Consider the following 15759-nt stretch of genomic DNA (forward strand, 5'->3'; position numbering starts at 1 on the left):
TTACATTTACATCCACACATTTGTATCTTCCACACTTCAAAACTATAAATGTAACGTAAAATCAAACTGCAGCACTTCCTGTTAAATTCCCTAACCGGTCCATTTATGGGCAACACTTATTGGCAGATTTACAGACATTCATCTACTATTTGCTTGCACAAAGTTCAAGCTATTGTAGCCTTTCCAGTTGCTTCTTCCGATTGCTTCTAAAATTCAAGAAAATTAGTGCATTCAAAGTATATTTACAAACATGCTTGCACCTAAGCATTACACTTATGGTGGAGGAGCTTTCAAAAGGGCAACTGGCAATTTATAAACCACTAGCTGTGCTACCCGTCTATTGTAAGATGACTGGAGCCGCTTATTCTTGAACATGATACACACAACTGCACAAGGGTAAAATCTATTTTTGCCATAGTTTAATTCTTGCTTTTCTTACTGATCGACTTTGATGGTCATCTAAAATTTTACAGGAAACTATATTTAAATTGAAACAGATAAATCAATAGGAATAATGTAAATTTTGAGCATACCTTATAATCTTATTATTAGAGTTTTGTGATTTTTTGTTGTTTACGCCAGCATTTCTTTAAAAATGTTTTTCCATCACTTGTATGATCAAGCCACTACTTCTTTTTTGCCCTACCAATAGCAGACAATTAAGCTATAAACACTGAATCATGTTTTAACATATTATAAACAGCAGTGATGTTTACAGACTGCACATTCAGGAGGTCCACCCATGCAAAGACGGAAACGTTTTACATCTTGGAGTTGTTTTCTCTACTGCTTGAGGTTTAACAAAATAACTGGCAGGAATATGTTTTGGAGGGATCTTAAAACAATCATGGGGGTAGGTGATTAATGTCTACAGACATGAATAGATGTAAGCCATTTTGGTGGGCAGAAGGGAGGAGGGCCCCCTTTAAAGTCTGCAAATGTAGATTAGAATGTGTGACACCATTTCAGTTTCTCTCCTTCACTAGTTACGTGTAATGCTTTTAAACAGGCAAAAAAAAGGCTTACATAAATTACTTGTATCAAATTAAGGAATTATTTGAGAAATAGGAAATGCTTTGAGAACTCAATGATGGGACCAATAGATTGTCAGTTGCTATCTGTTTATCTTGTAGCATCATGCATTTAACAAACCTGAAATGACAAGAATAATAAACTTTATAAAAACGGAGCCATACATAGCCCCAAATAAAGGAATGGAAGCTTCACTTTCTTCCTGGAATGGCTAGGAGCATGGCTACATTTGTCCATCCAACCATCCATTTATTTTCTAACTGACAATGGGATTGCTGGCAGCCAGTGTCTAACCCCGCTGCACTGGCCACAAGACAGAATCCAACCTTGGAACGGACACCACCCTCATATACACAACTGTCTACAGCAAAATTAGCTGCTTCATATATTCATTCCAAAATAAAATTGTTAATGTTTTACAACTTCATTATTGACAAGGTGACATTTGTATGCCTCAGCGCATAATACTTTGAAACTGGATTCAAAACTTTTCGCAGTAACACGACAAGTAATGTATTAACGAAAATTTCCTAAGATAATTGCCCTCAATTATAGTGCCAAGGGTTAATTGGGCTGCATCAGAAGTAATCTGCAGGTAATTTGAGTATTTTTCTGCATACAATATTTGAGTTTTAATCCCTCTACCCAGGGGCTATTAGTTCACAAGAGCTCCTTACTCTTGAACATAATATACCACATCATCTTCTAAGCATGCTTAATCTCAAGCAGGGTCAAGGGAAGCTGGAGCCAAACCTGTAATGTCCAGATTACCTACAGCTGGCATAGTCATCCTTGAACCCAGGACATTGACAGGCATAAAACCAAGATGGGCTGGACAAAGAGGACACACACACACACACACTCAGCAAGAGAAGGTGCAAAGTGCTTAGTCTTTTTATTTATAAACAATAAAGTGTTCCAAAACAAAGTGCAGTGCAGTTTCTTCAACAAATAAAAAAAAAATAAATTAAAAAAAAAAAAAAAAAGTTAAAAACAGGATCTGTGCCTCCTTCTAAAACCAAAGTATCCTCTTCACCGATCACAAACTTCTCAGCAAAAGGGGATGTCCTGCAGCAAGCCCAGTCAACCTTCACATGGCTCATGTCCTCACCACCATCCCCTCAGCACCCACAAAGACACCACAAGCGCTTAACTAACTGCAATCCCTCTGTATTCTAGGAGACTTCCCAGAGTGGTTGCCCTGCGAATGCCATCCGGGACACCCTTCCTGTCTCTCCTTTTCCATTTATTGATCCTTCTTTGGCTTTTATTGGTCATTGCAAAACATAATTTTTAATTTAAACAGGTAATTAAGAATAATGGGAATTTTGGATATAAAATGAATTTTATCCTGCAGCAACCCGCCATTCTTTCAAGTTTACGTATACAAGAGCTCTCAAAAATCTAGTAAGTCTTAAAATTTCTGTATATTTTAGACAACTGAATAGGAGCACTGTGTGTACCCAAGGAGACCACTTGCTAACCACATCTTTGAGTTTTTGCCTAACTTTACTTCATCTACTTCACATCTATTTCTAAGCAGCTCTCTACCGGATCTTTTTCCATTGCAGGGTGGCGGCCATTTTTCACTTGCTGCAAGCCCTATTTCTCTGCGAGTTTACAGAATCGGCATGTACTGTACAGCAGGGCAGTTCTGCTTGCAGTGTTCATTTCCATGAACTGCACACCCCATTTCTCCATGCAACCAAAGTTGACGCAAAAAAAAGGTTGCACACTGCATAAGAATACCCCCAATATTACAGCTATATTACTAACAAATACTGAGAAAAAGAAAAAAAAAAAAAAAGTGTTGGCTAACTTCTCCTATTACATCACCAAATTTCAATCAAATAAAGCAAGGCATTTTTGAGATTTGGGGGTATTTACTGTATATACTCACGTATAAGTCCAGTCTTGAAACTCGAAAAATTGACCAAAAAAAAAAAAAATTAGACCCCAACTTATACTCCTGCTCAAAAGTGCAACACTTAATTTTTATTTATTTATTTTTTTTTTTTACATTTTCTTGCCTCCTCCAATATCACATCAGTTTCTCAGATGCACTGAGTTTTGTTGCAGCAGCGCAGTTACAAATTTCTATTGCTACTTCAACAACATTTAATTTAAAACCAGCTTCATATTTTCTTCTGATCGACTGCTCCATCATAGATAAGAGATGCTGTTATGACAAAGGTAGTAGGAGGGTGTGAGATACAAAAACCACACACAAATCAGTGCAAACGTCACTTTGGAATAGTTCAGGTATTACCGTGTGGTCACGTAGGCACAATACATAGGAGAGAAAAAAAGAAAGAGTAACCATGGAGCACACTGCCCTATCAGGTGGGAGTTCGCACATCATAACCTCTTGGAGCAATAGCGCGAGTATTCCACATTCGACTTATACGACTGACATTATAAAATACCGGAAATTATACAGTACGATAAAATCAAGTTCCGACTTACCCTTAAATAATGATATACAGAAATGTTATTTCTTAGCAGATACCTACTGACTTAGATGTACCATCCTGCCAAATTTTAGCTTTTTAACTAAACAGGAAATAGTATTTTTGCTGATACAGAGACAAAGAGTGAGAGAGTTTTGAATGGCACAGAAGCAAATAAGATGGCATCTCCATTTAGGAGTAATGGCTGCATGAAGAGTCCATCCAATTCAATGATGGACTCTGCATTATTGCAAAGGCATAAGCAATAGCACAGTCAGTCATTTACATACAGTAGCTTGAAACAAAACAAGAAGTGTGCAGTAGTTTGAAGAAAAGCTATTTTAACAGAGATTCTGAAATAATCTTAAATTGACAAAATTTCTCAAAGATAGATTTAAGGTTGGGACAAATCTATAAAACAGGGAGAGATTTCCAAAAACAAAGCATCAGTTGTTCGTTATGTTTAAAATATGATTTAATGTGACATGCCCATTTAATATTACTCTTCACTAAATGTTACTAACTAGCAAATATCTCCACAACATTTTGATTTAAACAAATTTCACAACAGCAAGTGCCACAAACCTGGCAAAGTGATTTTCTGACAAATCTACTGTGAAAAGTGAATGGTTATGAGAGCAACTTTAAAAGTTTAGTAAATGAAACAGTCCTGAATTACGTAGGTTGAGTAAATCACATGGTAATGATAAAAATGTTTTAAATTTTTAAATGTTTATTTACTGATTTTTCAGTTGTTGAAGAGAAAATGTCAGTGAATGAATTAAGTACATGCACATCATTAAGGAAAATCTAATTATCTTATGATCATATTATTATATAATCTGCAGGCTATTACGATTTCATTTTGATCAAAGCAGTAGGATTTTATGAAGGCCCAGTTAGTATTGTAAAGCCACATTTTCTTTGTACCTACATGCATATACTGCAAGTCAACTATTACTTTAACTTTATAAAAAGTTTTATAAACTGGTAATAGATATACAAGCCAGAGAAATTCACCCCATACCACTGTGTGGATCTGAGGGGTGTGGCGAAAGGAGTATACAGGCGCAGAGCATATAAGCAGTTCTTTATTTTGCCAAAGATCTGCTCACACATGAAGTGAAGAAGAAGTCAGGGTTCACTGCCATAACAGCCATTTGAGAAAAACAACAGTACAGCGGGCCTCCAGATTAAATGAACTTTAGCAAGGTGAAGCTAAAAAAAATCTAAAAAAAAAATAAAATTAAAATATTCAACCATCCTGGATGGATTTCTATGGGAAGAGGAGGACAAAACACACACACACAAAACAACAACTGCCCCACTTGCAGCACAGTGGGAAAAATTTAGACAAGTCAAAAATTCAAGCAACTGTATATCTAGTATATGTGTAAGGTAATGACAGCCCTACGTCCGCTCTAAGAGGCACACCATTCCGTAGGAAAAAAAATAAACTAAGTTTTTTTTTTACGTTCACTACTTTAAATCACTGCTGAAAGATTACATTAGCAGCATCATTTTAAATTTAAACCATTTTTTTTACTTTACTGCATTTTTTTTTAAATAAAATATGAACACACACACACATATATTATATATATACTAGTCATTTAGCCCGTTACAATAACGGGCGTTAGAACAGTAGTGCATAAACATTAGTAAGAACAGTCTATATTAAATGGCAAGGAATTTTGACCTCATTCTTTTTGTTGGTCATATTTTTCTTTCTTTCAGCCTTTCTTTTGTTGATGTTTACTTGCTGAGCTGGGCTGCCGCCATGTATTGTGTGTCTTTAATTTTCTGTGACAGTAATACTATCTTGTACGTCCGCTGGCTTGTACGTCCGTAATATACCTTTAATTTTCTCTGGCGGTAATACAGGCGTGCGCGTCGGTAATATGCCTTTACTCTCCACTGACAGTAATACTGGCTTGTATGTGGCTGTAATATGAGTCACTGTATTGTGTACCTTTAATTTCTTCTCGCAGTAATACTGGTATTTCCGTAAAACGCCTCCAACTTTCTCTGACAGTAATATCGCGCATCGCACCGTGCCCCACGCATGCGCACTTCACCAGAAGACAGACACACACACACACACACACACGGACAACTGGACGCACACAGGGATTTTATTAAAGAGGATATATCACACACATATACATACACACACACACACACACAGTGATCCCTCCTCGATCGCGGGGGTTGCGTTCCAGAACGCCCCGCGAATGGTGAAAATCCGTGAAGTAAAAACCATATGTTTACATGGTTATTGTTATATACTTTAAGCCCTTATAAACTCTCCCACACTCTTATAAACATTTCCCGCACAGTTATACAGCATAAACTCTTTCATATTCTCTTAGATATTAGGTAAGATTCGTTGAAATTATGTATGTAAACACACTTTATATACAGTAGAACCTAAATGTTATTTTAAAGATAGATATCGAGCGTCTCCAATATCACATATGTTACAGCCATTATGATAGGCAGGCAACCAGCAATAAATACATACAATGTAAGAAAAATTGTATACAGTAAAATGTGTGTACAGTGACACTAAAACGTACATGTACCAAGTACTGTACGTAGAAAATTAATTATGGTTACTCACCAACAATGACACGACGACTTGTCCGATAACAATGAGTTTAATTTTATTGCGCAACAAAGGAGAGCATTACAGCTCTTCTAAAAGGAGCCTCTTCAGGTGACTGTGTAGCACCGCCGTTGTTCTTCTTCCGGCAGTCTTCAATCCAAATCCCTAATGCAGATTCTATCCGGACTACTGCCTTATTATGTCCACTTACAACTTGTTTCACGCCCTGGTTAAAAGACACTGCGGCCATAGATCTTATATTATTTTCCTCGTTTTTAATATAAATGAACTGTGGACTCATTGATGCCATAATGCCGTCCTACAGCAGCATAGCTGTTCCCTTCCTTCAACATATCCACAACTTTTACCTTTTCAGCAATCGTTAGCATCTTCTGTTGGCGCTTGGGCACGGCCACTGAAGCAGTAGCAGGAGCAGATCATTTTGGGGCCATAACAAAGGGCTTGACTATGCACAAAGATAAACACAAAAGAGCACAAAAAAAGTTAACTCTTTACACAGCGAAACACGTTGATGCTGAATGAGCGAGACGAGATTTCCTGGTTAACACAAAGCAGTATTGAATTCTGCGCTCTATCGCTGAGCCAATCAGCACCCAGGAACTTAACCGCATGCTCCGATTGGGTAGCTTCTCAGCCATCCGCCAATAGCGTCCCTTGTATGAAATCAACTGGGCAAAACCAACCGAGGAAGCATGTACCAGAAATAAAAAGACCCATTGTCAGCAGAAATCTGCAAACCAGCAAAAAAATCTGCATTATATATTTAGACTAGCAAACTACCCACGCTTCACAGCGGAGAAGTAGTGTGTTAAAGAGGTTATGTAAACATGTATATATATACACACACACACACACACACACCCATACATACATACACACAGTATATGCACAAAGCACCACAGGATTCAGAGTGTGGACCGAGCTGCAGGCTATGGACGTATATATGTACATAAGTAGGGTTCAGTTAGCGTTGATTTCTTGAAGATGGGCCCATTAAGTAACAAAGACTGTTGGAAAGTTCAATATGGCGGCCGACAGTGGAGTCATACCACCGAAATAAGTACTGTACATCGGTTTCGGTTAGCGCAGGAAAGCCGCCTACCAAATTTCGTGAAGATGGGGCCATAAATAAGAAAGTTTAACATGGCGGACGTTGTCGACCGTTACGCGTAGAATTTCGAAATGAAACCTGCTTAACTTTTGTAAGTAAGCTGTAAGGAATGAGCCTGCCAAATTTCAGCCTTCTACCTACACGGGAAGTTGGAGAGTTAGTGATGAGTGAGTCAGTGAGGGTTTTGCCTTTTATTAGTATAGATGTATATGTGTAATTATATAATTACACATAGTTTTGGCAGCCAAGCGCTTTTTTTCCAACCTAGAAGACCTCTCTTGAGATCCGTTTAATCACCTCGTTGATTGCATGTCTTCCAAGGTAGTTTCAATACCCATTTCCTGCACAGAGTCATCTCCCCTTTTATGAGTGACTGTGTTAGTGGCCGTACTTCGTACAGGTCTTTGAATGTACTGAATACTTGTAACTGGTGTCGCCCATCGGCTACTTTCGGCAGGGAATGGAAGCAATTGTTGAGTAACAAAAATTATTTGTAAGTGATTTTGCATTGAAGAAATAGTAAAAACTTGATCACTTGGGTCAATACCTAAAGAAATACACACAGCAAATGCAATTGAGAATACACCAGAATCTGTATGATTTAATTGTTGCTGTGCGTCTTCATAAACTATGGGAGGTTTGTAAGAAAACAAAGCATGAAGGAAACGAAGCTGCTCTTCGTTGAGGTTGAATTTTTTATCAGCGTTTAAACTGTCATAGACATGAATTACAGCACCATCATAATAGGTACACACCCAGTGAGTCACTCGTTCAGTAGCTGCAGAAGGTAATATTTGAATATGTTTTGCATTTTGTGGAATGGGCATTATAGGTATGTCAGGAGTCCACATTAGCAAAACCTCTTGAGGTTGGAAAATTGTATGCGCAGCTAAAATTTCGTTGAATTTGCTCATGTGATCTGTTGATAAATAATCATTATATACCAACTCATTCATTGCAAAATCTGACAGTGGTAAGATCACTCCTTCCATAACACTAAACACAAACACTAAGTAGACACTAACACTAAAAAACGGCAACACCGCCGGGAAGAACACTAAATGAGATAAAGTAAAAGTCTACTAAACTTCTTGATTATAACTGCTTTATTATAGCAGGTGAGGGGACGCTGGCGCACGCTTGTTGTTGCCACTCCTCCCTGTTAACAACTCTTTTCGCAAAAATTCGCCTTAATTCTGCATTTTCTTACGCTTGTTTAATTTCGTTTATTGTACGTATAGTTCGTGGATACAGCTGACTCGAATTGCATGGATTTGGCTTAATATTTACAGATTTTATGGACTCCACTTTACTGGGAACAGCGGAGTCTGTGGATCACGGGACGAGACCGACGAACATTTGTTTGTACCTGGCAATCTAGCACTTCGGGATGATCGGTCTCCGTGATTATATTCGCTATGCTGATCTGCTCCCGTTTCATCTTACAGTACTCTACGACCAGGAACTGATCTGATGTTCATACTAACCTGGCTTATGGCTCCGGGGCGATCACGCCCGAAATTACCAAGCATTACGGTTTATGGCTGTGTATTGGAACATCCAAATCCTGCTTCGTCCTCCTGCTGTGCTTTCTGCTGCTTGCTATCGCCGCTCACCTACGCTACCACACAAAATACCCGCGCTTCGCAGTGTCGAAGTACTGCTTTAAAATTTTAAATAATAAACGGAGGGAAAATATACCAATAATTATTTGTTAAGGATCTCTTTGTATACCATGTTGTCAGTTCACCCCTCCGGTTGTAATATGACCAAGCTGTGCGCGGAGCTTACTCTTGAGCATGCAACATATAGTTGGCTATGTGAAAAGCAAATCAAGAACGGCAAGACCACGCCAGCTGCGGAGCTCAGCTTGGAGCGAAATGAAGTGAATGAAATGAGGTGAATGGGAGGGGAGATGATCACGTGACTCCAACACCCGCCTTAACTCTCCATCCCTCCACAAACACAGTCTCTCAGATCCCAACTCTCCTTTACATATATAGATCAATAATCACAATACAAAACAACAATCCTCCACTCCCAGCAGCTCCGTCACATACCCTCCCAACTCCGGCTCAGCTTGCTGGGTCTCAAAACAGTCCTTCATATATTCCATGACCCGGAAGTGCTTCTCCTCTTCTTCCGGGGCAAACGCCACATCATCCTTCCTCAACCATCCTGGAAGTACTGTGGGTTTCGGTCCTTGTGACTCCGAAGTACTTCTGGGTTGTAGGAGAAGTATAAGTCCTCAGGTTCTTTGAGCTCCCCCTGGTGGTACCCATGGCACCCAACAGGGCTGAGAAAATTGACTCCATGTCTCATGATGCTCTGCGGGAATCCGGGGTACAGTTACTGTCCAGGGGAGCTGCCACCTAGCGTCCTGGAGGAGGCAGTGTCCTGGAAAGGCTGCCCTTCTACACTCTTCCTGTTCTGGAGCTGCCGGCCGTCTATCACTATCCATCTAATATTATATATATTATATACAGGTGCTGGTCATAAAATTAGAATATCATGACAAAGTTGATTTATTTCAGTAATTCCATTCAAAAAGTGAAACCTGTATATTAGATTCATTCATTACACACAGACTGATGTATTTCAAATGTTTATTTCTTTTAATGTTGATGATTATAACTGACAACTAATGAAAGTCCCAAATTCAATATCTCGGAAAATTAGAATATCAATTAAGACCAATGCAAAAAAAGGATTTTTAGAAATGTTGGCCAACTGAAAGGTATGAACATGAAAAGTATGAGCATGTACAGCACTCAATATTTAGTTGGGGCTCCTTTGGCCTGGATTACTGCAGCAATGCGGCGTGGCATGGAGTCGATCAGTCTGTGGCACTGCTCAGGTGTTATGAGAGCTCATGTTGCTCTGATAGTGGCCTTCAGCTCTTCTGAATTGTTGGGTCTGGCGTATTGCATCTTCCTCTTCACAATACCCCATAGATTTTCTATGGGGTTAAGGTCAGACGAGTTTGCTGGCCAATCATGAACAGGGATACCATGGTCCTTAAACCAGGTACTGGTAGCTTTGGCACTGTGTGCAGGTGCCAGGTCCTGTTGGAAAATAAAATCTGCATCTCCATAAAGTTCGTCAGCAGCAGGAAGCATGAAGTGCTCTAAAACTTCCTGGTAGACGGCTGCGTTGACCTTGGACCTCAGAAATCACAATGGACCAACACCAGTAGATGGCATGGCACCCCAAACCATCACTGACTGGAAACTTTACACAGGACCTCACGCAACGTGGATTCTGTGCCTCTCCTCTCTTCCTCCAGACTCTGGGACCTTGATTTCCAAAGGAAATGCAAAATTTATTTTCATCAGAGAACATAACTTTGGACCACTCAGCAGCAGTCCAGTCCTTTTTGTCTTTAGCCCAGGCGAGACGCTTCTGACGCTGTCTCTTGTTCAAGAGTGGCTTGACACAAGGAATGCGACAGCTGAAACCCACGTCTTGCATACGTCTGTGCGTGGTGGTTCTTGAAGCACTGACTCCAGCTGCAGTCCACTCTTTGTGAATCTCCCCCACATTTTTGAATGGGTTTTGTTTCACAGTCCTCTCCAGGATGTGGTTATCCCTATTGCTTGTGCACTTTTTTCTACCACATCTTGTCCTTCCCTTCGCCTCTCTATTAATGTGCTTGGACACAGAGCTCTGTGAACAGCCAGCCTCTTTAGCAATGACCTTTTGTGTCTTGCCCTCCTTGTGCAAGGTGTCAATGGTCGTCTTTTGGACAACTGTCAAGTCAGCAGTCTTCCCCATGATTGTGTAGCCTACAGAACTAGACTGAGAGACCATTTAAAGGTTTTTGCAGGTGTTTTGAGTTAAATAGCTGATTAGAGTGTGGCACCAGGTGTCTTCAATATTGAACCTTTTCACAATGTTCTAATTTTCCGAGATACTGAATTTGGGACTTTCATTAGTTGTCAGTTATAATCATCAACATTAAAAGAAATAAACATTTGAAATACATCAGTCTGTGTGTAATGAATGAATCTAATATACAAGTTTCACTTTTTGAATGGAATTACTGAAATAAATCAACTTTGTCATGATATTCTAATTTTATGACCAGCACCTGTATATTTATATTACACAGTACATACATACGCACACATAACCAAAGTGCTACATTATCTGAACAGCTGAATAATTGCCTACCAAACACACTGCTATTTAACACATTCAGAAATTAACACAAGGTGAGATGCTTCTCCAATGAGAATGCCACAACTAGCTGCATGTCAGAGACCAAGGTCTCTGAAAGCCAGTACCAGTCTAGATAACAGCCATTTTAGATAACTGAGATTTCCTTGTAATTCAGGGAGGAAAAAAAAAAAAAAGGAAAACAAATAATAAAAGGAGATATGGTAATATGGTTTTAGCTGTGAATAGTCTGTACTCAGAAACAGAGAGACAGAAATGTAAATGTTCCCATTTAAAAAAAAAAAATTAGGCTGTTACTGTACAGTATGTGGAAACAAGAATGTTCAGTAGGCATTATTGGAGTGAACTGCTGTATCAGTCGATTACCTTAAAGGAAAGCTAATGCTTCAGATAATTTTCAACATCAAGTTCTTTAGTACAACTATAGTATATAACTACACTTGCACATATAACATCTGTGAATTCCAAATAAATAACTGGCTAGTGCTTCTTTGTTTTCAGTACTGAATTATACATTCTGTTTACCCCAGAGATGATTTCCAAATTCTTTTACATAGCTTTTCAAGAAAATCTTATGAACTTTTTTTCAAAATCTAAGTGCACATCACATTTGTGTCATTTTTTAAAATAAAGGTTTCTAAAGGTTTATAGATTTAGCTTTGAACATTTGATTACACAGTAATTTTTTTATTAAATAACTAACAATTCTGTAACATTGGGTTAAATTTTCTAACACTACAAACATATTGGTTTACCTTCAATTATTCAAATTGCTTAGAGGTCTCATTTAAGATCACTTATCCCATTATTCCTTGCTACAGAAATATATCTTAGTCACACAAATTTAAAAACAAACCTCTCTGTATATCAGGAAAATACATCAACTATGTACCAACATAGGCAATAATGAGACTCATTTTAAAACTATGAACTACATTGGTGTTGGTTTACTGTGAAGAGAAGACTTTAATGACAACTAGTCCTGAATGTTTAAAAATGACACTTCTTTGCTATCAGGAATGGGTATGTCACTCCATTGTACAGTAAAAGTGCTTTCTTTGCCATAAAAGTTAAAACAAACCAATTCATTAACATTTTTTTGTTTTTAAAATTATGTTTAAGAATTGAGAAGCAGTTGCATCTTGTCACTACCTGCTTCAAAAATGAGCTAAAAATATAGATTTTCTATATAGCAAGCAATGCTCTTGGAATGGATGCATTCTGTTAAAAATGATTGCTCCACAAGAGTCTCACCTACAAATAATTATAAAACATTAAAACTGCCATAACGTTACTGAATACAACTGGCAAAAAGCACCTTCTGCATACTGTGCAATTTGCATAAGGACAATTAAGTGACATGTTCAAGAAAACATAGCAAAAGGGAAAAAAATATATATATAAATCAATAAAACACACACACTATATTATATATACACACATTTTCAAATACGCTTAACATGATCTGGGCACAGGGAACCACACACAAGCTCTGAAAGCTACAAGAGAAACAAGTCAGGAACAGGGGACATCAGTACATGACATGCAGTGTGTTTATTATGAATCAAAGAGGATTTTTAAACATAATACTGCATTAAGTAATGGTTGTACTCAGTCTATTCATTTTGTGATACTTGCTTAAACTATGTTGAGAGCCATAAGCAATTAGTTTTTAATCACGAGTGTCACGAGAGAATAGCTGTGATTACTGCTTCCAAGAATAGACCCACCCCACCATCGGTTTATTTTTATATACTATTCAGAAATTAATCAATAAAATGCTGATTAGCATACTGGAAGACAAAACTGATCCGCACCGTTAAAAGGCAGTAAAGTACTTACATTATCAAGTTCAGTGGAAAAAATGAACACTAGCAATTGACAATTTGACAGCAACTTAAAATTCTCTTTGTACTTACACTTGGTATAATCACTATGATATATAAAACATTGATATTTGCATCCGCAAATTCCAGTTAAATGATAGCTTAAGAATATTCAGCTTTATATAATAACTCCCTTAAGTGATAGCACAAGGAAAGATGGGCGACAGTGGCAATGGTCTGATTAAATATTTTCCATCAAAAGACTTTAGGAGTTAATACCCCATAAGGTGAAATACGCATTTTAAAATTTAAGAATTACACCACGCCCCTTCGTAACAACTGCTTTATGGAACTTTGGCAGAATTGCTTGTGCCTCATAAATTCAACTTAAATGTCTACATACTGTACAGACACACACAATTATATATATATATATATATATATATATATATATATATATATATATATATATATATATACACACACACACACACACACACACACACACACACATCCATCCATTATCCAACCCGCTATATCCAAACTACAGGGTCACTGGGGGTCTACTGGAGCCAATCCTAACCAACACAGGCGCCAGCCCACCGCAGGGCACACACACTCACACACCAAGCACACACTAGGGACAATTTATAATCGCCAATGCACCTAATCTGTATGTCTTTGGACTGTGGGAAGAAAGCGGAGCACCCGGAGGAAGCCCACGCAGACACGGGGAGAACACGCAAACTCCACGCTGGGAGGCCCCGAGAAGCGAACCTGGGTCTCCTAACTGCGAGGCAGCAGCGCTACCCACTGCGCCACCCCACACACACACACACACACAAAACTAGGCGCCTAAGCACCTAGGGTACACCATTAGTCTACGAAACTTGTAAATGGATACACAGAAATGACTTCGCAATTTAGAAGTCATGTTTGCTACTGGAGGAGGAGTTCTACTTTATCAAGTAACGTCATCCCAACCCTTAAACACAAACGTTTCTCGTTCGTACGAGGCACACGCACGTGAAAAGAGCAGACGATACACTGCCCCGTAGTACAAATCTCGTACTTCCATTTGTCCGCGGGTGTATTTCACGGGATGGAGGCTGGGGGTGTTCTCACCTGAGAAATCGCGGCAAACAGCTGTCACTTACATAGATCAAAGAGTTTGGTCATGGTGGCATCACACACACTTAAAGTATTACCACATACACATATAAAATTGTTGACAAATTGCTGCCGCGACGAAATGAGATTACTGTCACAATCCTTCCCGTATCACGCTCAGTAGCATCACCAAATCCCTACTAGCACCTGGAGCTCAGTACACACTGCCGGATTGCTTATCCTCAATATGCACACATTTGCAACACTTAAGTATTATTAAAAAACTAAAAACTCTTACCTTCGTATTGCAAATCTATCACTACAAGCATAAATGGAAGATAAGAAAATATATTCTTGATGCGGTATTCAAATGACACCATCGTCGTATTAATAATATTTAATAAAATTCAGAAAACTATAGCAGTAATACTTCAACTCTACCGTTTGTAAGCATGCGGTTCCGGATAAACACAAATCCTGCCCACTCAGCCTTTAAAGTTGTCCCGAACTTCGCCTCGCTAGATCGTGGGCGGCTGTGATTGGCCGGAGTCGTTCTAAGCCCGCCCATCGTGTCTTGTTCAACTGCGTGGAGCCACGGCAGCGTTAGCGCACACAGAAAGCGGCCCAACTGCTCGCTGGGATAGTAAGCCTTGGAGGAGGGAATTCGAAGAGTGTGATCTTACGCTTTAAAAGAGCAGTCTGTCCGTCACCTGGGGCTTAGACCGTAGTTTAATAGGTGCTTATTAAGATGTTAATTCAGTGTCGAAATATATTGAAAACTGAACATGTTAGCAAAGGCATGCTTATATTTTTCAAACTCAGTTTTGAATATTGTTGCTTAGACTGAGCATATCTTAATTGAGTACAAAGTATACTGCTTATTATTTTTTTCAGCTTTCAAACCTTTTAAAACTCAACAGAAGTTGGCTGTTTCTACCAACACAACACGATGTGAGGTCAAGTGATTTTAGAGTTTTGCATCTGGTAAGGGCAATGAAAGATATAAGGTTATCTTATTGTCTAGCTCTATAACAAAAGACAGGTGGAAAAATAGTTTTAAAATTATCACATTTTTGTTTTCCTTTGGAATATACAAAAAAACTTTACACTTTAGGATTTTTGAGTAGTAACATATTGCATTATGCGTTTGAAAAAATGCAATTAGTTGAATCAAAGGTTTTCAACATAGTCTGCATCTATTTAAGATGAGAAAATAAGCAATATGAAGGTTTACCTTAATAAAAATGAGTTATGGCGTTGACAAATGCAAACAGCTCAGCTCTGAAGGGAATAACATGCTGGTTACACTAGGAACTGGTTTCAATATACTAATTGATTATATAACATTAATTTATGTTTAAAGGCTGGAGTCAGCATGTCCACCCCAGTGCATTCAATGAGCTACCAGTATGTGTAGGTACA

The 15759-nt window shown here is 38.6% G+C and overlaps 1 protein-coding gene across 2 annotated transcripts in view; it reads right to left on the minus strand.

Annotated features, from left to right (window-relative positions):
* The window catches only part of dnajc3a (DnaJ (Hsp40) homolog, subfamily C, member 3a), a 60558-nt gene extending 45730 nt beyond the window's left edge, over positions 1-14828 (minus strand). The window contains exon 1 of one of the 2 annotated variants that reach the window (XM_028799551.2): positions 14636-14828. In XM_028799551.2, coding sequence (XP_028655384.2) covers positions 14636-14717 — 82 coding nt within the window. In that variant the 5' untranslated portion in view covers positions 14718-14828. The remainder of the gene's footprint in view (positions 1-14635) is intronic. The other variant, XM_028799553.2, reaches the window with a different exon arrangement.
* Positions 14829-15759: the final 931 nt, after the last annotated feature.

Source organism: Erpetoichthys calabaricus, chromosome 4, assembly GCF_900747795.2.
Source record: "Erpetoichthys calabaricus chromosome 4, fErpCal1.3, whole genome shotgun sequence".
In the NCBI taxonomy this organism is placed as follows: Eukaryota; Metazoa; Chordata; class Cladistia; order Polypteriformes; family Polypteridae; genus Erpetoichthys; species Erpetoichthys calabaricus.